This window comes from Neovison vison, chromosome 4 (genome assembly GCF_020171115.1).
Source record: "Neovison vison isolate M4711 chromosome 4, ASM_NN_V1, whole genome shotgun sequence".
Classification (NCBI taxonomy): Eukaryota; Metazoa; Chordata; class Mammalia; order Carnivora; family Mustelidae; genus Neogale; species Neogale vison.
This window is the reverse complement of record NC_058094.1, coordinates 139,081,720-139,107,676: the sequence shown is the minus strand read 5'-3', so window position 1 is coordinate 139,107,676 and position 25,957 is coordinate 139,081,720. Positions and strand designations below refer to the sequence as shown.

Here is a 25,957-nt window from a genome sequence, read left to right as displayed (position 1 = left end):
CCTATAAAAAGACTAGGATTTCTCCTTTGAGAAGAAAGGAAAAAAAATTCTTTAGAATTTTTGCCTGTTGGGACACCTGGGTGGCTCAGTGGTTTAAGCCTCTGCCTTCAGCTCAGATCATGGTCTCAGGGCCCTGGGATCGATCCCCGCATTGAGCTCTCGCTTGGCGGGAAGCCTGCTTCCCCCTCTCTCTCTGCCTGCCTCTCTGCTACTTGTGACCTCTCTCTCTCTAAAAAAACAAAAGAATTTTTGCCTGTGCACCAGAGCTCCCGATTTTTATACTAAATGAGAAAACAAAAAATGATCAGTTTTTTAATTCATGCTGTAAATAGATATTAGTTCATAATGCACTTGATTTAATTTTGTACATCTTGCTTATAGTACAAATAGTATTTTGCTTATTATAATAGAAGACATTGTATTTTTCCTCAACCATATATTTTGGTTTTTAATTTAAAAAGCACGTTATATAAAGCAAGATTTATTTTTCAAACTACTTGGTATTCCCATAATTTTTGCCCCTACTCAATACATTAAAGAATCTAATTTTCATCTTATGAAGTTTGGTTTCTGTTAGGAATACTTCTGATTCATCATAGCAAAGAACTTGATAGTCCAATCATGAGCTTGGGAAAATCTGGATGGTAAGACATTCTGCCTACCTCCTGTCACTTTCTTTATCTAGGGTCCTGGGGTTTCATTCTTTTCAGGATAGAAGGTATTTTGAACTTCCATAACTTTTTCAATGTGCAAGTTAATTGAGCATTAAGTAATATTCTTCATTTTTTATGAATTCTGCCTATGTTTTATGGAATTTCTATTACGTATGTTTTTCAACATTCCTCTTTTTAGGATTTTATTTATTTTAGAGAGAGAGAGAGAGTGGTGGGGGAGAGAGCGGGAATCCTGAGCAGGCTCCACACTCAGCCTGGAGTCCAACACAGAGCTCAGGGCTCAATTCAACTACCATGAGATCATGACCAGTTGCTTTATAGAAGAGCCACCCACTATTCTTTATTAAACTTATTAAGAGTGTTTTTTATGGCCACAATCATTTCATTGATTTACAAAATAGAAATCAGTTTAAAAATAAATAATTTTGTCTAATACATTTATATTATTCATAATCAGAAAAATTTTCAGCTAAATTGCCTGAGTTTATATATTTGATAAATATAAAGCTGTATGAATTATATATAAATTAACCAAATGCAATGACATTTTCAATTAAGTATGGTACTTTGAATCTGCATATTAATACTAATTCAAAATTCATCTATTTTATTCTTCTCATTTTATTAAAAAATACTTAAAGCTATTTCTTATGTAAATATGACTTTCAAATTGATCATATTTCTAAGTATATTTAAAAGTAGTAAAACAAAGTAGTAACTGTATTTCTAAATATATTCCTAAGTATTTTCTAAATAAAATTTAAAATTTTAGTTGTTTTTCTGCTAAATATCAGTATGAAGCCCATGTTTGTGTTAGACATAATACCATAAGATAAAGAATTAAAATTTATGTAGCTACAACTACTTAAAAATAAAAAAAAATTCAAATTTCATTTTTATGCCAAGTGAGGGAAAAGTCCATTAAGCAAATACCTCTAAATTCAGGTTTTTTGTATATCAGTGGACACTAAGGTAATATTCCACTAGAGTGGTTAGAAGTAGAGCCAAATGCTCTGGAGAGTTTCTGCTCTGTCAGTATGATTGGTTACAAACCACTCTCCATACTGGATACAATTCTCCATACCAGATGCAATTCTTCCTCTAGGTTTGCAATTAGGCAACGTGTATGCAGCACCTGTTATGTGTTATGTGCCAAGTACCTTATTTACAGTCTCTCATTTAATTTTCATATGCCCCCTGTTATCCCATCTTTTGGATTAGGAAGCTGAGACCAGAAAATAATCACCCAAGTCCACAAAAGCAACAAGTGGTGGAGTTGGAGCTCAGGTCAGTCTGAGTCCAACATCCAGACTCTCTGACAACACCCTTTTGCCATCATAGTAGACAATGTGTCAACTCACACAAGTTATCTGATCAACTTTGTTCCTGAGTCAAATTCTTTTAAGACAATTACACATGTTCTGCATGAGCACTTCATGCAAATCCACTTGGACACAAGGTCAGATGCTTTAACGGTGTTTGCACAATGTAGTCTATGCCGACCTTTACCAGAAGGATTGGTATAAAAATCTCTCCTAAGATTTCCACATCTAAACATGCTACGAAAATGAGACACTATAATTATAATTAACATTACCATAATTATTAGCAATTTGTTTGTGATTATTGTTACTCCAACATGACATTTTATTCTCATGGGACAGAACTTTCCCTTATTAATGGGAGTGCAGTATTGGGGGATAACAGTTAGACCTATGTCATGTTAGATTGTTAGACTGTCACCTGCCTGACCAGGTCTGCTGAAGGTCACCCTCTGTGAATGACATTAAATGTCATGGTGCCCACAGTAAAAATGCAGTGGAAGCATGAAATGTGTTTGTTAAAGATCATTTCTTCCATTTTGTAAAATGTATGTGGAAGGAAATGCCCACTCTTTGACTTCGCATTCCTGCTAAAAGATCATGCACTGAAGTCATTTTTTCTCATTTTGTGGTGGGGAAAACAACATGTTTGAAAATTGGGTGTGTTTCATTTTTTTCAGTTAATAAAAAGTATGTACTCTAATACATGTTTCTCCTACCTTTGAAGATAAAATTCAAAGTACCTACGCTTTGTACTAGATAATCACAGGCCTTTTTTCTACTTCCTTTAATGCTTTTGATCTTCTATTTTTATTTCATTGCCAAACTGTACTTACATATTTTATTTTAGGCCTTCTCAAATAGATTTTGTGAATAGGCAGTATAAATAAATGAGAAATAGTTTGTATATTAGAGCTTGTTTCTGTTTCTGCCTGGAGCTTGATAGTTTAGTGAGGTCTACCTTGAAGCTGACATGAAAAAGGGGAGACACTACATCAAAAACTAAGCATGTACTGTATGGTGACTAAAATAATAATAAAAAAAAAAAGAAAAGAAAAATGGGAGAAGATGTTTGCAAATCCCACTCTGTGATATAAGTACAAAACATTCAGAATTCAAACACACCAAAATGCCAGAGCATAAGAAGAAGCTTTCATCCCCAATATTATGCCTCATAAAACAGAGGTTGCCTTATGTTTCAGTTTGGGCAACTTCTCATCTTAAAAAATGGTCTTCTAATACTCTACTTTGATTAAACAATGTACTTGGACATGATATCAACCTAAAAAAAAAAAAAACTCAATTAAAACTAGTTTAGAGGTAGTACCAGTAAAGAATTAATTAATTAATTAATTAAGAAGTTTCATAGGGATTTGGTAAATATTACCTGGTACTAAATATACCTGGGACTCTATACTATATACTTACATTGTTCATATACATAATGACAGAATAAATGAAAAAACGCTTTTATTTTCTAAGTGGATAAATGTCTTTTTCAATTAAATATCCAATGCTTTCATCATAAAGGTATCCCCAAACTTACATTCCGACCCTAAGATGACTCAGAAATTTCTTCTATTATATACATTTTAGAAGCATGTGAACAATCTGAATATAATTTTTATAGAAACTTGAGGCACAAAAAGCAGTATTTCTCAGGTGATATTTGTAATAACATAATTTTAATTTAGAGGCATAATCCAATGAAGATATAAACTATTTAAAGTGAATACTTTGAGGGATGCTTGGGTGGCTCTGTCTGTTAAGTGTCATGACCAAGGTCATGACCCCAGTGTCCTGGGATAGAACACCTTTCCTTGGGATCCCTGATCATCAGGAGTCTGCTTCTCCTTCTCTGTCTTCTCGCTCCCCAGCTCCTGTGTGTTCTCTCTTTCTCTGTGTCTCTCTCTCATGTGTGCATGCTCTCTCTCTCAAATGAATAAAAAATACAACATTTTATGAAAAAAGTGAACATTTGATTTTTATGTTCATTAGTATAATTTTATATATTCAATTATAAAACCTCCCCTTGTTTACATCCAGACGTTTCCACTGGAAACAGAGAGATCAGCTTAGGTTGAGGCTAACAATATATGAGGTACTGCTAACTACATTCTGCTTGTTTTTAGAAACATGCAACAATGAGTCTTAGAAATTGAAAATACTCTGCAAATACTGTCCAATTGTTCCAAAGTGTCCTGTGGACTTGATCAAAATTAATACATTTTTCTATACTCCTGATTTAAGAAGAACTCCACTGGGTGATAACTGGAATTTGTAGAACTGACTTTTGTAATGATGGATCATGTCCCAACTTATGCAATAGATATTTTCTTATTTAATTTCATTTAGTTGCACAACATCTACTTGAGATGGTGGCTACATTGACAGAATGGATGGAAATAGCAAATGTTAACAGAATATCTGTCATTATAAATATTTAACATTTTATTTTTTTCTCTTTTCCAATTATTCCCTAATGGGCATATATTTTTATAAATTTATAACTTTATAAGTTTAAGAAAGTGATAATCAATAATTCTAAATTTATTTGCTGAAGAATGATTATATAGAAAGTGATAGATCTTGACTCACAGTCCACATTTTTCTCTGCACCACAATCTCCCCAAAAAAGAGCTTTTAGGACCTTCTGAATTACCTCTGTGTCACCATTATTTAATTAAATTGTAAGGTTTATATTGCAGTCAATTGGGAAAAAAAACAGGACTAAAATGTTGCTTTTCAATTTGTGAATTCACCATGCACCTATGCTGACAACACGAAAAACGCCAGAATATATCATTCCTTTCATTTTTCCGAAGTTTCACTAGCCCTGTGAAAATTCTTTGGAAACACTTAATCAACTAGTATGTAGGGTAGAAACATCCATGTGAGATGTTCCCCCTCATCCAGGCAAAATTTTATCTCTAAGTCTAATGAAGGATGAAAAAATTTACTAGGCTGAATTTGGAAAAACCAAACCTAGCTTATGATATTCTTGGATATGTTTGTGCAGTTAAATATGTCAATACCTGATATGAATTGCCTTCAGAAAAAAAAATGCAAGTTTATCAATTTGTGTTCATTCCTTTCCTTTGGTTATTTTTCGAATCTAATAAATAAGATATACAAAATTCTTTACAAATCTCTCAACACAGAAATCCCTAAGGGATTAACGGCTCTACCCCTTAGGAACTCCATATGCTCTAGCTAGTTAGCTCCTTGTTAATGTCCTCCAAGCTAGATCAGGCACATCTACCTCCAAGACTGGGACAGAGTCAACAACCTCTCCTAGTAACCCACTGCTATTTATGATCAAACTCAGACCAATCCTAGAACTCTGAGCCAGCACCAGCCCCTAGGCTGCTGCTCCCTACCTTCCACTCACATCACCTATGTCCTCTCTCTACCTTATAGGGAAGAATTTAACAATATCTTACCTGTAACCCTGAGCAATGTGCCAGGACCAAACACTTTTTTGTACCACGAGCCACCCCAGGTACACTGTCTGAAAAGCTTTTACAGAAAACCTCCTATGTGCCTCCTTTAAAATGTGCCTGTATTCTTTCAATATTTCTCTCTATATATAAACAGACACTGCTAACATTAAATAAAGATGAATCTCAAGCAAACTCACATTACATATGAACTTAGTCAAGAATGGATGACCTGACCCCTCTCTGCCTGGACAGCTTGTGTCTGTCTTTCCCATCTCAATCACACACATTGGAGAGTCTGATTTTACCTTTAGTCACCATGTTCCGGAAACTTCTAAATATTTTTTCTTAAAAGATTTTCATGTATCATATCAGTTCTTTTCCTAGAGTGTAATTTATAGTTACTATTTCTGTGATTTTAACAAGAATAAAGATAGAAATAATATGAAAAAATAAATATTTAAAAATTAAATAATTTTTAAGTTAATATTTAAAAATTCAATATATGAATATATAATAATTTAATTTTAATTTAATTTAATTTAATATATGAATTTATATATATATATATATATATATATATATATAAAATCTCTACACACTGAAGAGTGGTTATCTGGCTTGATTATAAATTAAATTCTTTCCAGAATTTAGCCTTTGCTGATACAAGAACAGATGAGTTATTAAAGAGTGAGAAATATTAACCCATTTGCTGCTGAAAAACTGTTCTTTGAACTTCAGATTGCCCTAACAAGTTCCAAGATATTGATTTAAAACCCTGAGCTGCTCATCAGAAGATCTTAATTTGGTTTGGTCGTTTTGCTGCTTTCCCAGCAGGAGTACAAAGGCAGTCTGAGTTCTGCAGCTGAGTCCTACATATAGTACAACTGCTCCTGTTCTTCTGCCAGCTTCCATAGTTCTAGCAGATTTGATGCGCATGCAGAAAGATTGAAAGGAATAGTGTCAAAAGGACTTGTCCCTTTATAAAAAATACCCTAAGCATCACATTATGAGAATTTAATAAATGCATATTCAACATGACTTACTTGATGTCTTGGGAGGAAGAGAAGCAATTTTAGTGCCATGATTAGAAACAGAAGCATTGTTTTCTGCATGAGGAGTCATACAAATTTTGAGCTATCACTATTACACATTCAACTGCATAGTCTATTTAAAAGGTTAGACTACAAAAGACTATATATTCAGAATACATTTATGGCATAAAGTTTCTCATACCGTATAATGGTTAGACCATTCAGTAAGGAACAAACAAGTATCTATTGGGTCCCAAACTTTGCCATAGTAACTAGTCATGTGAATGTAACTCTAAGCCTCAGTTTCCCATCAGTGAAATTGGAATAAGAAGATCCCCTGTATAATTCTCTTAAAGATTGAGATAAGACACAGAAACAAGGCAGTATGGTGTCTGACTCTCACTAAATATTAGTTAATAGTATTATTGTCTTTAATTGAATGGTTTGGGGCGCCGTAATCATATTTTCCACTAAAAAATGTAGATTTTTATAAGCAATAAGTATTTATTATATAAATTAAGAAAACAAAGGAGTTCCTGAATCTGACATTTTATGTGTCTGGGAATCACAGGCCAAAATACATGGGGCTCCATCAAGTTGCAATCTATAACACTTATCCACTAGCTACAAGCTTTTTGAGTGTTGTGACTGTGTCTTGAGCACCCTTTAACCTCTAGTGTCAAGCATAGAAACTGTCTTCAATAAATGAACAAACAAGGATGTAAAACTATGCTAACAGCTTCTTTCCATGGACTCTGGAGATGAAATGGTTTTTTGAGCTCACAAATTCCATTAAACTGGACCATGTCTAGGCAATATTACAAAAGCCATGAGAGCACAGATTTTGACTAAATTCAGCCTACCCACTAAGAAACTAGAGTAATAACATTATGTTGGTTTATTGATCTTCTATAATTATATGCAGGAAGAGTTAAATTTTTTGCTCTGCTTTTTAAGATGAGCTCAAAACCAATCATATAGGTTGCAGATTATTAGAGAAAGGAACTCTATTCATTAAGAAAGGAGCACTATTAAGACTATAGGTACTTCATCAAAGAGTGTCTCACGTAAAAGGCCACCTACATGAAAAACATCTTGAACAAATAACTTACACAAATATGTCACAGGCATGGTCTCAGAATCATTTTAATTTCAAGCCTGCATCTATAGTTTTGTGAGTATATTTTCTACAAGTAGAATTTCAATATGCTTTCAAGCAAGAAAGTAAATAAACCATTCACAAAGTAGTTTTATTTCCATATATTGCGACGTTTTGTCGCGATATATGGAAACATTTTTTAGCTACAAAATTACTAAGTGCTAAGTTGATTCTACATGTTTTTTTCTAAAAAGCACCTATCAGTTTTTCATACATAGTACCTAAAAATAACAAAGTTACTTACCAGGATAAGTTTTTGTAAGCTTAGTTCCTTCTACAAATATCTTGATCCAGCCTGGTTAACGGTTACCACACTGATTAGAGCTTCTACAGAAATGTAAGCCTTCCCCTGAGGTTCATGTCAAGGGCCCCTGGTAGAAACCTTGTACTGACAGTTTGGTCTTTTGAGGTCATTAAAAGTTCTTGAATATAGGCTTCATGGCATCTGATATTTTATAAGTTTTCCTCAGACTAGTTAATCTAAATGTCTGCTTTGATGGAGGCAACAATCATGGAAAATGCTCATAGAAAATAGAAATGAAGAAATCAAATAAACAGGAAAAGAAATGGAGAGAGGGAGAGAGAGAAAGAAATAGAGAAAGGAAGGAAGGAAGGAAGGAAGGGAGGGAGGGAGAATGAGAGGGAGGGAGGGAAAGGGAAAGAGAGTGAAATAAGGAAGAAAGAAAGAAAGAAAAAGAAAAGAAGGATCAGGACCAAGTGGTCAACCAATGACTTTTCTAAATTACCAGAAACAGTGTTCAGAGAATTAAGAGGTTTTGATTTCCAGGTGTTTAAATGTGTGAAACTGCTCAGAGACGCATCAACGGAAATCTCTTCTGTTCTCACAAACACCAGCCTACTGTGTCAGCAGTTTACAGCTATATTTCTGAGGGGGACAGGCTTCACTAACTGAAAAAGCTAACATGTCAACAGAAATATACTTGAGAAATGTGGACAATGGTCTCCATTTTTTAGTAAGCCACTTTTGCCATTCAGCAACATAAAGCTTTTACCAGGGAAAGCAAAAGGAGAAAATAATTTCTGTGATGATAGTATTTTCCTGGAATAAAAGGAAAAAAAATTGTAGAATTCTATCTCCCACAATAAAACAGATTCTTTATTAAAACCGAAATTAGAAAACAAACCCTCTCTTATATTGAAAAAAGAAGCCTCTTGGAAGCCATTCTGTGATCTTTGGAAATATATCTGCGACCTTGCCCCTGTGGATAAATAGCTTTGGACAAGGCATTTGCCCTCCCTGTTTTCCCACATTCCATCTGCTGTGTGAGCATTAAGCTGCGTATGTGCAAAAGGCCCTTCCTGTTCCAACAGCTTATGAAGCTGTGATTAAGAGCCAGAAAGGGTCTGCTGTGGCTGCTCAAGTGAGAAAGGAGTTGAGGATTAGTAATGGAGAAGGTTTCCTTACAGATCCCTTCAGACTCTGTGACATTGCAAGATCCCAGCATGCACAATAGCTGGGGAGGGGGTGTGGGGGGGACTTACTGAGACTTCATGACCTTAAGGGTTATCAAGGAAAAGACTCTTATCTGAACACAAGCTGGAACTGGGCTTGTGTCATTCGTAATCCTGGAAGAGCTATCCAGGATTAATTTCAGCAGTTCTTTTTGTTGGTACCACTGCCAAATGGGCTCTCCAAGGACCATAGAGAGCCTGCATCATATGTGCATGCTTTGGTCTGCTGTTCTGGTAAAGGGGACTTGATCCTGAGAAATTCTCGTTTTGTGATCTTCATTTGAAAAGCAAAGGAGAGAAATCAGAGGCAATTGCATAAATTGACAGTGGACATGAAAACAGTGAACCAAAGGGACAGGAGTGTAGTCACCTACAAATCAAGCTGGAGACACATGTCCATTCATGGGGCTGGCATTGCTCTGGAGTAGTCAGAATTTTCTCCAGGATGGGCATACATCAGGACTGCGGAGGTGGTAGAAAACTTGTCCTTCAGAGGCCAGGAAGTTTTGTTTTAAAACCAATGAAACCAATGAATGTTTTAAAACCAATGAAAGACCTTCACGGTAAGATATGTCTCAGTGGCATTTTACTATGTTCCTGGCATAGAAAACTCTCAGATCCCAGGTGACTGCACCAAAACACCCCTGTTACAATAATTCAATGTTATTTTCCTTTTGGGGACAACACTTCACTTTTTTTCCTTTAGGTTTTACTTCAAACCCACCTATCCTTGAACTCTTTTTCTCTCTGAGTTATGGCTTTCTCACCATATTTGGTAAGAGTATGGAGAAGTATAAAGCTATCAGAGAAACAGAAGAAAAGACCTATTACTGTATATAATAACAATGACATAATAATCCCACAACGTTATGCAGGACTTTATGCATTTTATATACTTTATGAAGTGAAATTTATACAGAATTTTATACATTTTATAGACCAGTAGTCTGAAGAAAATTCACAAATTTGGAAGAATTTGAACAATTACTATAGTTATTACTTTAGGTGTTATGATATGACAACACTCTGTTGTGGGTAAGAAAAATCGTGGAGGAAAAACAATCCTTTGTGTAAAGTTTTTTCCAGCGAGATAAGCGCAACACCAGGCAAAGTGAGTGCAAGGCAAGATTTATTAAAAACGCTCTCCGGCGAAGTTCAGGGCTCAGGAGAAGGGGAGCCAGGAAAGTTGCTCCGGGAGGAAGTGGGCACCCTTGGGCGAGGTTCCGCGACTCTGGAAAGCAGAGTGGTGGAAGTCGCGCCGAAGGCAGGGAGGAGGGGGCTTTTAAGGGGTCTCGAGGGGAGAGCTCAGGGGTCTTTTGGCAAGTTTCCCTTATTTGGATATTTGGCCTACTCGTCGGGGTCCCATTGGTCCACTGGAGCCCAGGGCAGGGGTCTCAGATTCCTGCTTGTCAGGGTCACATTGGTCCATGGGAGTCCGGGGCGGGAGGTTCTCAGATTCCTGCTTGGGCCTTTGTTCTCCTGTCTGAGCTCAGGTCTTGTGGCGGGAACTTTCGCCACCTTAAGTAGCCCTTTCTGCCAGCCCAACATTGGCCAGCCCAACACTCTGTTTACTACCCTGGACTACTTCCTATTCACAATTCTTAGCTTTTCAAAAGAAAGCAAACTTTACTGTTGTTTGGAGGACAATGTAAGTTGTGACATTTAAAGAGTCCCTGAGTTTCTGTGGTAGCTGAGCTGGGTCAGTGAAGCAGTTCAGTTGTAATGGGAAAGGACCCTGTGATGTGTTGACCCTGTGCTAGACCTGTCCTGTATGTCACATTCTTCGGTCCCTGACAACCCCATGAGAAAGATGAGTAACATTCCTGGATTGTGGCAGTTAAGTGGCTGAGCAAGAATTCAAACAAGTTCTCTGGCACTCCAAAGGCTTTGTAATTTCAATCAATCATTCATTCATTTATTGTATAATATTGTACACACTGGGATGGCTTCCTTCCTGGGAAACTTCTTATAGATGGAAAAACAGAAAAAAATCACATGTCCCAAAGCCAACCCAGTCCCCACAGAAGTAAGGATAAAAATAAAGTGACTTTGGGTCACTCAAGCTTAAGTAGTCAGGCGTAGGCTGGATTTGAAGTTTGTTGTTGTTATATTATGAGGGTTTGAATTTGTTCTTATCAGAGTCCAGACACCTAAAAGTCCTCTAGTTGTATTTTGTCTTTGTCTCTTCACCTGTCTTTGAGTCCTCTCCTTGTTCTGCTCCCCAGAAAGAGTCTGTTGCTAGAAGCTCTCTGAGCTCTGTCCCACTGTGACTTTTGCCCAAGGTCTGCTAATGTGGTGGTGAAAGGTCAGGGAAGCGACATTCTCTGATGTTTTTAATAAGTCCCAATTTTAAGCAGATACAGTGAAACTGGGTCTTAAAGACATGGCCTTCCCATGTATTCCTGCCTCTTTTCTAGAGGTGAAACACTTTCAAACCTTATCTCCCTCCCCCAGCTGCAGGAGGTTCCCACCAACTTCAAGCTGAGGTTGGATGCCCATCCTTGAGCAGATGAAAGCGTGTTGCTTTTGGACAGAAAGGAGATCTTCTGGGCAAAGTTTCAGTGATTGTCTCCTTTGCCTTCCTTCAACTGCCATGGGATTCCACCAGGGCCTTCCTCTGCAATGAAGTCACTTTTTTCTATGGTGGGTAGATTAGGTCTGGATGGATCATAGCTCTTGTTCCCCTCCTGCAGCACAAAGGGCAGCTTTCTCTAGATTTTCCCTGATCTTCCATGTAAGAATTTTGTGGGGTTCTGGAGAAGACACAAAAATACCCCTTATATATTCCTAAGGTTCACACTCTTCCTCCAGCCTATGGAGCTTTTATTATTGCATTAACAAATTCTACTTGAATCATCTGATCAGGTGAATGTGTTTGACAACATCTGTCCAAGGTGAGCAAAGGCTCACATCCTGTTTCTCCCCGCAAGTACCTGTCTCCAGTTTTTCTAAAATTCATACACCCTGCAACCTCAATTCCCTGAACTACTCAAACAAATTATTAAGTTTCATTCCTACTCTTTTGAATATTATTGTAAAATTGTAGCAGTGCCATCTTTACCTCTCTACAGCTCTGTAGTGGAGAGAGCCACAGGTGGCTCCTGTGCCATATATTTTGGTTTGTTGTTGTTTTTCTATTTTCCTTCCATTAAAAGTCTAAAACGCCTGGGCACCTGGGTGTTTCTGTCAGTTAAGCCTTCAGCTCAGGACATGACCCAGGGTCCTGGGGTTAAGTCCAGCATTGCCCCCCTCTGCCTCTGCCTCTGCCTCTCTCTCTCCTTTTTATTCTCCTTGCATTTTGCTTGTTTTGTTAATAGCATTGATTATTTTTCTTGAAGAACATTGACCTATCATTTTGTAGAATGTCATCTATTCTGAAATTAAAAAAAAATTTCCTCAAAAAATTTTTCTTATAGATAAATAATAAATAATAAATTAAAATAAAATTCAGAGAAGTAACTTTCAGGTGATTTTAGCCTAAATTTAGTCTTTTCCATTGTTAAATTGGGTTTATTTCCGTACTGAGTTGTGACATTTCTCTCAGTACTCTTGATGAGGGAGCAGGAGGCTGGGCTGAAGACAAAGCAAAAGCTGGCACCTTACACCCCCTCTCCACCTGCTCCCCTGGGCAATGTGGGTAATTCCTTAGGCACCCCTGACTGCCATCAGCAAGAAACAAATAGTTAACTTGCAGAAATCACAATCCTGCAAGACAGGAATCTCCCAACTATCTTGATGCTAATGGCTTGCTAAAAGACACCTTGTAGGTGTCTTCTGGCACCTTGTAGGCCCTCTTTAGCATATGAAAGCTCTGTTGAAACCTCCCTTCCCCTCACCTTCCCCCAACTGCAAGGTACATAACCTGCCATCTCTCACAACCCTGGGCAGCAGCTCTTCCTGCCCACTGGTCCTGTCCCTGTGCTTTAATAAACCACCATTTTGCACCAAAGATGTCTCAATAATTCTTTATTGGTCATCAGCTCCGGACCTCAGCCCACCGAACCTAACCTAGGTTCTAGATCTTCATCATAGAAAACATGGAGCCATGAGTCTTTACATTTGGGCTCTGTGCTTCGGTGCAAAATTGGTGAGTACTTTCTCTCCTTTTCCTTTACTCTGATTTTAGGGCTTTTCAAGGAGTATGGTCTTATTGGAACACTTGCATGTCAATTGCTCAGGCTGTAATCCTCTAGCCATGGCTACTCTATGGGGAGGAGAACGTCTGCCTTTTGGCTGTAAGTTAGTATCCTGGCCGGAATGGCAATAAGACCCAGAAACTAGATGGCCTTTCTTTATTCCTGTTCTTATAGAAAGTTGTCTCTCTTGGGCATGGGACAGCCACCTAAGTCACCAGGACGGCTGCCAATCTTAAGACTCCCGTGTGAGGTTTCCTCCTGATTGATCTAATGTGATCCCCTCCACATCCCTGGTCTAGCCACTTCTGGCCGCGAGACCTCCACTGGGAGCGGCCAAAACCAGTACCCGATTGAATTAAAACACAACCAGGGACTGTTTCCTAGGGAAGTTGGCTGTAAAGACCACGTGTGTTGGAATGTCGCATAGACCATGATGGATTTCAGTATTTACTGTTTCTTGTCAGTGTCTTCTACAAACTGCCTAAAGCTATGAAATTGGGTAATTTCCTTTTGCCAAACTTTTCTAGTATTTCCATGGGTTAATATGGCAAAACAGTATGCAGTCTTCAGGACAGACAATGGCATGGCATGGCACAGTTTCCTAGTCCATTCACCAGGCACCCATCTGTAGCCTAGGATGCGATGGGGAAGTGGAGGGACGCCGGCACCCCTCCAGGACCTTTTATGGCAGAGATGCCTTCCCAGGGAAGGCAGCATGGTGATCAATAGCGATTTTTGTTGAGGGACACCTCCAGTCGCTTTTGACACACAGGAACCTCTGACATATCCTGCGTGGGACGGCACCCAGGAGTCAGGGGGGATATGGTAATGGACCGTCTTTACATTTCTGGGAGCATGGCCTCAGTAGGCTTCTTCAGTTCCCAAGGACTCTACCTTGGGGTGCCTTTTAACCCACTGGAAATAATTTGGATTGCAAAACTTAGGAAAGGTCTGAGCTCCTGTAACACTGCATGGCCTCAGTGGGATCTATCAGTTAGATCTCCTCTGCAGGAAGCAGGGCAAATGGACCTAGGATACCTTCACTGCTCATACCTAGGCCTTCATTGCTTTGCACCAGGACCCCAAATAAGGGACTTTTGCGGAATGTGTTTGCCCAAATGAGTCAGCTAGTAGACTTTCTCCTGACATATTGTATGGTAATTATGTAAATAAGCCTTCTTCTAGTAAACCCAGGTTGCTGGGCCATCCCTAGCAAAGGGGACTCTGGCTTTATTTCTCTCTGTTTCTCCTAATAGTTGTGGGGGCTTCTCCTTCACTCACTTCCCGTGTTAATGGCTATAACTGGAGCCAACTGGGGTTAGTCTAACTCGAGACAGAGACCATAAGGAATATTCCCAACCAGCTGCCAAAACTCTCTTTGTTTCAAGGAAGTTTCCCTGTGTTCTCTGGCCTGACTTGGACTGCTTAACCCCTCCCCCCCCTTGCTGGTGGGAAAGCATAGCGTCTGCTCCTCTGTTGGGGCTTATGAGCTCTAAAACCGGGAATCCTTTCTCTGCCTCCTGGCAGCACTTTGTTTCTTCTGTTTCCCCCTTCTCCTGTTTCTGCACCAATGTGCGTGCAGCCTGCATAACAGGCCTCTAGACCATCTTTGGTACTTCCTGCACCACAGCTCCTCTCTCCACTGTCAAGAGGCAAGAAGAGCACCACCTGGACCTAACACCCCCCCGGACATAACACACCCCACTCCATATCTTCCCACTTGTGTCTCAGGTAAACATTCAAAGTGGAGTGGGCCCAGGTGGAACGTAAATCACTATTGGAACTAAGTTAAGTTTGTTGGTTTAATTAAGATAGATGCATCTTCGAAGTTATAGCAGTAAATGTGAAGCTCTTATTCTATCAAAGTTTATTGAAGGTCAAATAAGCTTGTGTTATTTATTAAAATTTGTTAGCAATAAAATGCGAAGTGGTTAATTACTGGATGTAGGTTTGTGCTTTTGACTTCTTAACTGCAAAGAAACTAAGAGTATTTAAATCTGTTGGTAAACTTGTTTTGCACTTAACTGTTTCATAAATTTGTCATCTAAAAAATTCTGTTGTAACAGTTCACAATTGGTTAATAACTAAAGGTGTTTCTAAGAATACAAAGTTCTGCTTAGTGTAACTAAAACTGATGGAAATAAGGGAAACTCTGTATGTAGGAAAGTAGGAGATATGTAAGAAAGATTTAAGGAAGGGGAATACATTTTGTTGAAGGTAAGGGAAGGTAATTTTGTCCTAAATGAGATGGTTGTTTAGAAGGAAATGACTTGGGACAAAACCTGAATGCAAAGGAAAGTTGTAGAAGGTTTGTGAAGGGAAATCTTCAGAAAAGGAATTTTAGCTATGGTCAAGATGGACTAAATGAAAGGTTTTTAAAGGTACATTGGTACAAGACTGAAATTGTCTCTGTTCAAAAGGACAATGTTTTCTTAGAGTAATTGATCTGTTGTTAAGAAAATGTAAATGGTTTTCTCTTTGCCTGCCCAGAAAATTCAGTTTCTATGTTTTGTTTTATCAGGTATTTAACATCCCTAATTATATTTAGGCATGTGCTTTAAACTTTATAAGATTTTAGCAAATGTTGACAAGATTTAAGTTGCAAATCTCTTTAACTCAGGCTTTTCCTTGGTATGCGAAGTTGCTCATCAAGTACTACTGAACCAATGATAAACCTTGGGTTACATTTGGGAAAATGCTATCACTATTCTAGAGATTCTATGCACTCCCTAAAGTTTTAATGTTTTGAGAGATCATCGCTTGATATTGTAATTATGGAAATGTTATGTATCACAGAAATAACCTGATTTCCTTGCCAGCTAAACTGTAAAACTCTCCTGGTCAACTCTAACCGTATCCATTCTGAGTTTTTGTCATTTATAATTGTTTTAATTCTTTTGTAAAATGAGTTTTATCTTCAAGGAGATTCATATAAAGGACTTTCAGGACAAATATAGATATTTGATGTACTTGAAAATCCTAAAACTGAAATGGGTAAGAATTTCCAAAACTAACTAAAGGTGCATTCACCAGATTTAGTAACATGGGACTAAATGAACTAAAAGATTATAGTGTTGTGTCTCTTAATGTTTTGTCTTACTTTAAACATTGCTGGTTCTCTCTAATGTTTGCTCTTCCAGACTAGGGATATTTCCTCCTAGTTATCTGTAACTTATAGAGATGTAAAAGTGCTCATTTATAAACAAATCAAAGCATTTAACTTTTCTCTCTATCTGAACCCTCTGAAACCAAAAGGTCTCAGTAAGTATTCTTTCTTCCATGGCAATCAGTCATTTGCATAAATTCAATAAGAATCTGTTCTCCTTGTAACAGGACAGCATTGGAAATTGATTATTTTACCAAGGCTTTGACTGGAATGTCATATTTGAGAAAGACCGGCATAGACTCAGATATGACCAGACAGCTTTAAGGAACTAAGGTTGACTTTATGAAACCTGGAGCCATAAAGCCCCTTGGGACTGTTGGCCTGATACCTTGCTTACAGAGTTCCTAGCAGCCTCACCAGGTGAGTAAAGAATGTCATTCCTTGGTAGGTGCAGTCTCAGGAAGAGGAATTCACCCAAAGGTATTGCAGGCATGCCTGATGGCAAGTACATGACTTGGCTTCTGGCTTGGCTTCTGGCCTGGCTTCTGGCCTGGCTTCTGGCCTGGAGAGGCTACTGAAAGTTCAACCTAGATATTCCTTATAAGAAGTTCCAGCAAAGCAGATTCTAAAAGATCTATATGATCACACTCACTGTTCTTGCTGAGCTTATGTAAATAATGGGCCAAGTTGGTTAAAACTGGACTTGTTTCACAAGTGAATTAGTCCTGATTTGGCTATCTCTATAAACGAGGGTTATTTTAGAGAGAAAAGTTATGTAAACGAGGGTTATTTTAGAGAGAAAAGTTATGTTTTAATAACACACCTTTATGGATGTTAAATTCTAGATTTGATTGTCTTTAAATATTTACCTAAGCTACACAATTTGAGGTAAACTTCAGAGAAGTTACACAATAGCTTCTTTAGTCAATCTTATTATTTTGTGGGTATATTAGCAAGACCCCATGGCACATGATTAAACAACTGGAAAATGGGATTGATTCCCCTACAATTGTATAACTTAACTAAGACCTTATTTGTGGCTGGGATAATGAAATTGCCTAAAAGCCAGCCTATCGCACTCCATAGGATTAACTATGGACTTGTGGAGACAATGGATGACCCCACTTTCTTTATGATTGGATCGGATGATGCATGGGGAACTCCCCTTATCTCTTGACAAGTTTTCTCCCACTTGCCAGTGATCCTCTGTAATCAGGATATTGTTAAGGCTGGACCACTCAAAGGTCTTCTTAATTGGTTTCATCCCTTAGTCATATTTATCCTAGAGGCCGCCTCTGTTGAGGTGCAATTGCAAACAGATGCTTTAGCTAAGCATAGAATAGTCCTTCTTATAAAAAGAGCCTCAAAGCTCACAATGGGACAGTCCCTGACTGTAATGACTTCACATCAGGCCCAGATTTGTCTTAGAAGCCAAAGGCCACCAATGGATGATGGAGGCCGACTTATTAAGTACTGGGCTACACTAACAGATATGCCAGAAATAATACTTAAAACTTGTCAAACTTTAAACCTGGTTACCTGTATGCCTGAACCTGACCACTGTACTTCTTTCTCTGTAGAGAAAAAATGTTCAGAGGTTATTGATCTTGCTTACTCTATCTGGCCAGATTTAAGATGCCCCTGTTAAAAATATGAATGACAGTTGGGTTTCTGATGAGAGTAGTTTTCATAGAAAGAATAAGAAAACCTAGGTGTGCCATAGTGCTCACTAGCACTTTGCAATTGCCAAAGCCTAAGAATTAACATTTATACTGACTCCAAATATGCTTTCCTGGTACTACATAACCATGGAGCTATTTGGAAGGAAAGGGGATTGCTATCAAGCCATTACTCCCCAGTCAAATATGGGCCTAAGTTACAAAACCCTCCTTATCACTATACTAAGGATGGTGTATATCTAATCTAGAATACATATTCGTGGTTCATACCCACACTGATTGGAAGGCTCAGTCAAAAGGCAGTTTTATGCTGGGAACAAAAGAATCATACGAGTGGTACTTGGGCAAATAACACACGATATCTAGGATGGCTGTCACTAGAAATGTGTTCCCAAGTAATAGTACTACAGGCTACTGACTGGTTTGCTACCGACTGGGCAAGGCGACCTGGTATCAGATGGCCAGCTCCAAACGGAACCCACTGGATATGTGGAACCAGCTGTGGCCCTGGCTTCTGCCAGGGTGGATAGGTCGCTGTACTTTAGGATTTGCCTGGATTCATGGGTGCATTACTAAAACCATTACAACTCCAGCTAATCTCCCCAACTTAAAACAAAGATGGACGCAATCTGTTTTTAAATGGTATGATCACTTAGCATCCATTTTTGTTCCATCTGTGGGACTAGAGGATGTCATGTGGCATGTAGAAGCCCTTAATAAATACACTACAAAGGCACTCAGTGATTCACTAAATAGCATCTCCCTACTTAATACCAAAGTCTCACAGATATGCAAGGCAGTCCTACAAAATAGGATGGCCTTAGATGTCCTGATAGCAGCCCAGGGTGGCACATGCACAATTATCAAAGCAGAATGTTGCGTGTAAATCCCAGACTATCACAAGAATGTCACAGGACTAATGTTCTACAAGATCCTTCTCTCTCAGTAATTGGTTAGCTTCCTGGTTTGGAGGAGGACTATGGCCAACAGTTAAAAATCTCTTTCTTGGGGTTCTCATTCTTATCGCCTTATTAATCTTAATATGTTGCTTTGTTCAATGTTTCTCTACTTGGTGCCGAGACTCCACTGGGCGAGTTTCGTCCTTGGATGGCGGGAGTAGAAATCCTTCTTCTTTGTTTGCCAGGGTGAATCTACAAGTGAAACAGGTTAGGAAACACGAATCGCAGGTGCAGGGGACACAGAACACAAAGACACAATTCGCAGGCATGCTTCAGGCTGCACCGCTGCTGATCCAATGGGCCGGGTAATCAGCCCTAGACTTAGGGGACACACAACACAAAGACACAATTCACAGGCGTGCTTCCGGCCGCACCATGGCTGATCAAAAGGGCCAGGTAATCAGCCCTAGACGTACTTCCAGCCACTCCAGGGCTATCCAAATGGGCTGAATAAACAGCCCCAGACGGGGGGCCGGAGGACTTCTCCTACTGGCCCACTGGCAGCCCTATAGCGCGTCTGCCGGGACTATTTGCCAGTTCCAACCTCTGACTTTCCGGAAACAGATTCAGTTTATGGATCCAAGAATGACAGACAACACAGAGACAGAGCCGGCTCACTTACCAGTGGTTTTCAGCGACCCGTTGACTTGGCGTCTGATGGGTCTGGGGGGCTATACTGGATGAGCCCCCATATGTAATGCCCAAATTCCGAGACACCCCCCAAAGATGACCACCAGAGTCCGCAGTCAAAGTCAAACAGCAAGGGTCGTTTATTGCGAGTTTGAACCCGGACCTCCACGCACTTGTTGCCGATGATGCTAAGAGGTCCTGAGCCCAGGATCACAGCATTTTTTATACTCTATTTTGGGGAGGCAGGGACTTAGCATACATCATAGTATCTCATAACAAATCACTACATACAGTGGGAAAATCAAACAGCATCTCTATAATATGACTGGCGCGCTACAGAGCGGGAAAAGGCTGGGAACAGATTATTGGTTAGATCAAAGGGCTGTCATTCTTCCAACTGCTTAATTGGCGCTGCTTGGGTATGTGTCCCCTCAGGATTGGCCGGAGTCTCCCTGTCAAGCCACAGGGTGCCAGGTGGTTATTATCTCCCATACCCAAAGCTGGGTGGGGGGTCCGGGAGCAGTCACTTTGTCACGTCCAATTCTGGGTGGGGGTTTCTCTGGCACCAGATGGCTGTTATCTCTTGGCCCAGAGTCAGGTGGGGGTCTGGGAGCGGCCACTCTGCTAGGTTCAATTCTGGGCCGGGGTTGTGTGGTTACAGAGTGCCTATAGAAAGTTTGCTGGTAATTTTTCATCTCATACGTTAGCAAGCGAAGGTACAGAAGCAGAAATAGCTGTTATGGTTATAATTTAGGCATCTCATTACCAGAAATGTATGATTGCCTGCTTTCTTTCAGAGCTTTGTCAACAGAGAAATTATAAACTTTTATTCTTTTATCAACTTTGTATAATTTTAAGAGCTATTTGTATATTTCTTTTCATAAATAACCTTTTCATATCTTTTGCCATTTTCTTGTAGGGTATTTTAAATGTCTTACCTCCATTTTTAAAAAGTATTTTTAATTTGAGGATAGTTGACCATTACGTACTATACAGGTTGTAAATATTTCCTCACGATTTGTCATTTGTCCCTTTGACGAAGTTCTAGAACCTAGGTGAGGTTCAGTAGGCTGAAGTCCAGAGCCAATGACCAAGAAAGAATTATTGAGACATCTTTGCAAAATGCTGGTTTATTAAAGCATGGGGACAGGACCCGTGGGCAGGAAGAGCAGCTGCTGCCTCGTGTTGTTGATGAAGTTCTAAAACATAGGTGAGGTTCGGTGGACTGAGGTCCAGAGCCGATGACCAAGAAAGAATTCTTGAGACATCTTTGGTGCAAAATGGTGGTTTATTAAAGCAGGGGACAGGATCCATGGGCAGGAAGAGCTGTTGCCCTGGGTTGTGCGGGAGGGATGGCAGGTTATGTACCCTGCAGTTGGGGGAAGGTGAGGGAAAGGGAGGTTTCATTCGAGTTTTCATATGCTAAAGAGGGCCTACAGGGTGCCAGGATACCGGAGGCCCACCAGAGGCCTTGCCTTAGCAGCTTGATCAATGTCCTCTTTAGGCCAGCCATTAACATCAAGATAGTTGGGAGACTTTTTGGAGGTATGTCATAATCCTGCTATCAATCGTCTTTGTTAGTGAGATGTAGGACATTTGTAAGCCAAGGGAGACTCCTGTCTTGCAGGATTGTGATGTCTGCAAGTTAACTATTTACCACTTATGGTGGTCAGGGGTGCCTGAGGAATGCCACACACATTACCAAGGGGAGGGGAGCAGATGGAGAGGGGGTGCGAGGTGCCAGCCTTTGCTTTGTCCTCAGCCAGCCTCCTGCTCCCTTATCATTGTGAGAGATGGCAGGTTGTGTGCTTTGCCTTTGGGGGAAGGTGAGAGGAAGGGAGGTTTGAACAGAGCTTTCATATGCTAAAGAGGGCCTACAAGGTGCCAGGATACCAGAGGCCTTGTGGCTTGATCAATGTTGTCTTTTGTGAAACCATTCACATTTCTGCTATCAAGCATCTTTGTTAATGAAATTTGGATTTAGAAGAAATTTAACTTTATTTAGGGCTTGAGGAACTGAGTTATTTGCCTCTGGAAATTGTGCTACTGAAAAGGTAACTTCTTTGTTTGTAGATCTCTAGGACATTTGTAAACCAAGGGAGACTCCTGTCCTGCAGGATTGTGATTTCTGCAAGTTAACCATTTATTTGTTTCTCACTTATGGCAGTCAGGGGTGCCTGCAGAATGTCACACACATTACCTAGGGGAGCAGTGGAGAGGGGGGTGTAAGCTGCCAGCTTTTGCTTTGTCTTAAGCCAGTGCCCTGCTTCCTCATCACCTTAACTTATGGTGACTTTTTCCATGAAAACTTTGTTTTCATTTTCATGGAGTAAACTTTGTCAATATTTTCTCTTATTTCATCTCGAATTTTAGTTATAGTTACAAACTCATTTCATCACACTTTGTTGCACAGAAAGGGTCATCAAATGTTCTCTGCAGGATCTGATAACAAGTATTTTATTTAGTTTTTTGGCCTAACAAAAAACTGTTTTGAGTCCTCACATCTACCATTGTAACACAAAAGCAGTCATAGACAGTTAGGAAATAATAGGCATGGAAGCATTCCATAAATTTCAGCCAGTGTTCTATTTGTTTTACTAAAAATTAAAAAAAGAAAAGAGTAAGTTATAGGTTTTGTTTCATTTTGCTATATTATGTTCAAATATGCCATAATAATCCATATAAGCAATGTAAAACCTGAATATAGTGAGCATTAGATATGGTCCAAGCACTTGGAAGAATTTTGTGTGTCTAATTTAAGTTACCCCCCTAAACAGTTTCTTCAGTTAAATATGATTATATTTTTAATTTTCAAGTGAGGAAAATAAATCAATGATATTTTAAGCAATTTATCTAGAGTAAGTATGGGCAGGATGGATATGTCACAAATGGTCATTGAGGAAACACTGAGAAATAAGGAAACAAAATAAAAATAAATGTCACTCACAGTATATTATTCTAGGGCAATGATTGATAAACATGTTCAATAGAGGGCCAAATGGTCAACATTTCAGGCTTCCTGGGTCTCTGTTGCAACTCCTCAACTCTGCCTTTGTAGTGCAAAGCAGCTGTAGACAATTTCTAACGACAGGATCAAGGCTTTGTTTCAATAAATGTTTATAAAACTGGGGCTTGACTGGCTGGGGAGCCTTTGCAGACCCCATCTTCTATGATAAATACTATTGTCATTATGGTTAATTGTAGATTTTTAGTTTTTTTCTTTTCTTTTCCTTTCTTTTTCTTTTTTTTTTTTTTTTCAGGGAGTTACAGAGCTGCAATGGTATTAGATGGGAAAATATAAATACATAACAATTTTAAGTGTTATATATACAATTATATTTTACATTTTTATATAAATAATGTCATTATTAAATACAAAAACAAACAAACAAAAAAAATACCGACAACATTAGTGCTGAAAATACTGACTCTACCTTTGCCCTCCATCTTGATCAAGTCCTCTCCTGGGGCGACATGTTCTGGGCCTCTTGGAGCTTAACATTCACACGTAAGAAATGCCCAAATCTGAGGAACCCTGCTCTGACCCTCACTGAATTTTTAAATTTCATGCATAATTCTTCTAAAAACAGGTTTTCAGTGTCTACATAGTATCTTGTCGCTTCAATGCCACGTAAATAAGGCTGTCCTTTCACTCCTATCCATCATTGTAGTGTTTCATGGATGTCCTGTGCTGAAAAGTCACAGTGGCTCCATCTCCCCATGTGGGCAACTCAATACATTAATGTACTGCTCTTCTGAGGAATAAATAAAATAATCTTCATAAAATATTCAAAATGTATACTCTGAGACGCTTAATCCCTCTTTTCTTTCACTTCCTTCTTGAAAGAGTTCATTGTTCTCTGACTCCCTATTTCATTCAGGGGGTCTTCTTACCTTTTTACTGTAGATGTGGTAGGAGAAAGAGAGGCCTTGTCGAGACCTAGGCCCTCAGATTCGTTCTCTGGGAACCCACCCCAGTCAAGAATCATGATGGGCAGGGTATGGGACACGAAAATTCTCAGTTTGCCCATGAGAAGGTTCTGAACTGCTGGGTCAGGAATTCACTTTGCATCCATAACATCTCTGCCTTTGATAGCACCACCTGATTCTTAGAAGGAGAAACAGAGAATGAAGATGTTGTCATGATCTCAGGAAACCAGAGGTCAACTATGCATGGTGACTATGTGGTCAGATCTCCAATAACCGCAAGTATCAAGTTTTTCTGAAGTAAAGAACTTTCCTCTGCATTGGAAAGTGGACTCTAAGGAGATGGGGGAGGAGGTTTTGTAATTTGACACATTACTTGTGTGTATCACTATGTTGAAAACTGGAGACCATCCAGCTACTAACTACAGAATTTTATTCTCAGTCATGATTTTTAATCTTAGTAATTTGTGAAAGACCTTCACCATCTTTTCTTGAAAAATAAAAGGAGCATATATTATCCTTTTTAATCATCTGATCTGTATTCAGGATTTTTATTTTCCTTGCAGAATCCTGGAGAAAAAGTTCTTATAGGTGTTTCCACCATGTTGGAGGTGCCTGATGTACTCAGGACATGTTCCAATGGTGTAGTGATCCTTTTGTCCTAATATTGACCCTGAATGTGGAGTGAGGTGCTGCTTCTACCTCTATGGCATGGGATTTATACCTTGGCATCTTCTATAACTAACTAACTTCTATAACTAAGACAACTGCCATTTACTCAGGGATATAACAATCAGTGGATTCCTTCAATATGGCCATAGGATGGTAATAAAAGCATGGAATTTTTATGTTTCAAAGATCGTTCCACCTCCAAAAACTGTAATGACCATGAATAAAATTGGAAAGTAATAATAAATACTTATATGCCTTTACTGTCTTCATTTTGAATCATTTAGGTACTAGAAATCTCTCTCTGCTGTGCATTATCAGACAAATGGGTTTTCCTTGGTACTTTCGCTATGTCTTTTCTAGGTTCCCTAACAGCCTAATTTAGGAGGATAATTTAGTGGGATTTCCTTGTTGTCCTGCAAACTGCTTACATTTGTACCATAATTGTCAACCTCATAGGGGCTCACCCTGTGACCAGAATCTAAGATGTTTTCCTGCCAACCTCAGGAAATACAACAGAGAGAGAGACTCAGACTGGGCTCCCATCTCTGCAGCCTCTGTGGTTGCCCATATTGAGAAGGATGTGGGTGGGTCAGACCTTAAGATGGTTCTTGTGCAGCTTCTCTTGGCAACTCTGATGCTGTGGGTCCTAATCCAGCTGCCACAGAAGTACATGGCCTCATCTTGTTTCCTTAGGAAATTTATTTTCAAGGTTGAAGCAGAAGTTTGTTGTTCTTCCCACTTAAGTGACACTAGGTAAGATGTATTGAGGAAAATATGAGATATCCTATCCCTGATCTTGCTTCAGTCAGTACCAATAGATGACTTCCCTGTTAATGTCCTCAGTGGTAACCTTGTAAGATATACGGGCACACTCATCTCTTGCTCTGAAGATTGATATTGTGGGTTGCTCCAACTTTGCCTGCCCAAAGCCAACTGCAAGCAAAGAGAAATGCCCAAGAAAAAATTATATGGAAAAAAACAACAATAAATAATTTCCTGAGTTTCTTCTGTAGAGTGAAGTTCCTGGGGGACAAGTCATAGGCTTGGGAGATGAGAAAATGAATGCTTTCAGCTGTGGGATCTAGTTGGCCAGGCTGGCTCCCCTGTGACAAGGTAAGAAGTGAGGTTCCTGTTACAGAACTCCTCAGGTCAGGGGCTGAAGGGTGGGGCTGCTTCAAGTTTCTCAGAAGAAGTGGTGGCTTAGATATTTCCCTGGGTTGTTCCTGATCTGTCCCAGATGTGAACAGGTCTGGGGCTTCCTGTGCCCCATGTAAGTGGGCTCCCAATCCAGAAAGGAATTCCTGGTAAATGGATCTTTTTGGGGTGTGGCAGGATTATTCTCAAACCCACTCAACCATTCCCCTGCAATCTCATACTGCAGAAACCTTGCTCAGAAACATGAGGACAGGCATTTTATATTGAAAAGTCAATTGATGGTTTATTGGCATTTTACTTATTCTCTGAAGACAGCTAATCTCTGCATTTGTGTTGCAACACATTGGAATGATTTGTGTCACTCAATGTTCAATATTAATCTTCCCCTGGTGTTGGGGACAAAGTACTGTTCCTTGTATTTTCCTACAGTGAAGAAGTGGTTTAGTTCAATAATCAAGAGACACCAATTGATCTGGTTCACTGCCTCTCTCTGCCACCTCACCCTGTACCAGCTGTGTGACCTGGACGAGTCTGACCCCTTAGTTCTTCAGTGACCTCAGGAGTCAGACGTTCTTGCTAATATTGCAACGG

The 25,957-nt window shown here is 39.3% G+C and overlaps 1 protein-coding gene across 1 annotated transcript in view; it reads right to left on the bottom strand.

The window, feature by feature from the left end:
* LOC122905391 overlaps positions 1-25,957 on the bottom strand; it is a 60,592-nt gene that overhangs the window by 17,190 nt on the left and 17,445 nt on the right. Inside the window, 3 exon segments of the mRNA XM_044247006.1 lie at positions 5,440-5,490; positions 24,856-24,997; positions 24,999-25,144. Coding sequence (XP_044102941.1) covers positions 5,440-5,490; positions 24,856-24,997; positions 24,999-25,144 — 339 coding nt within the window.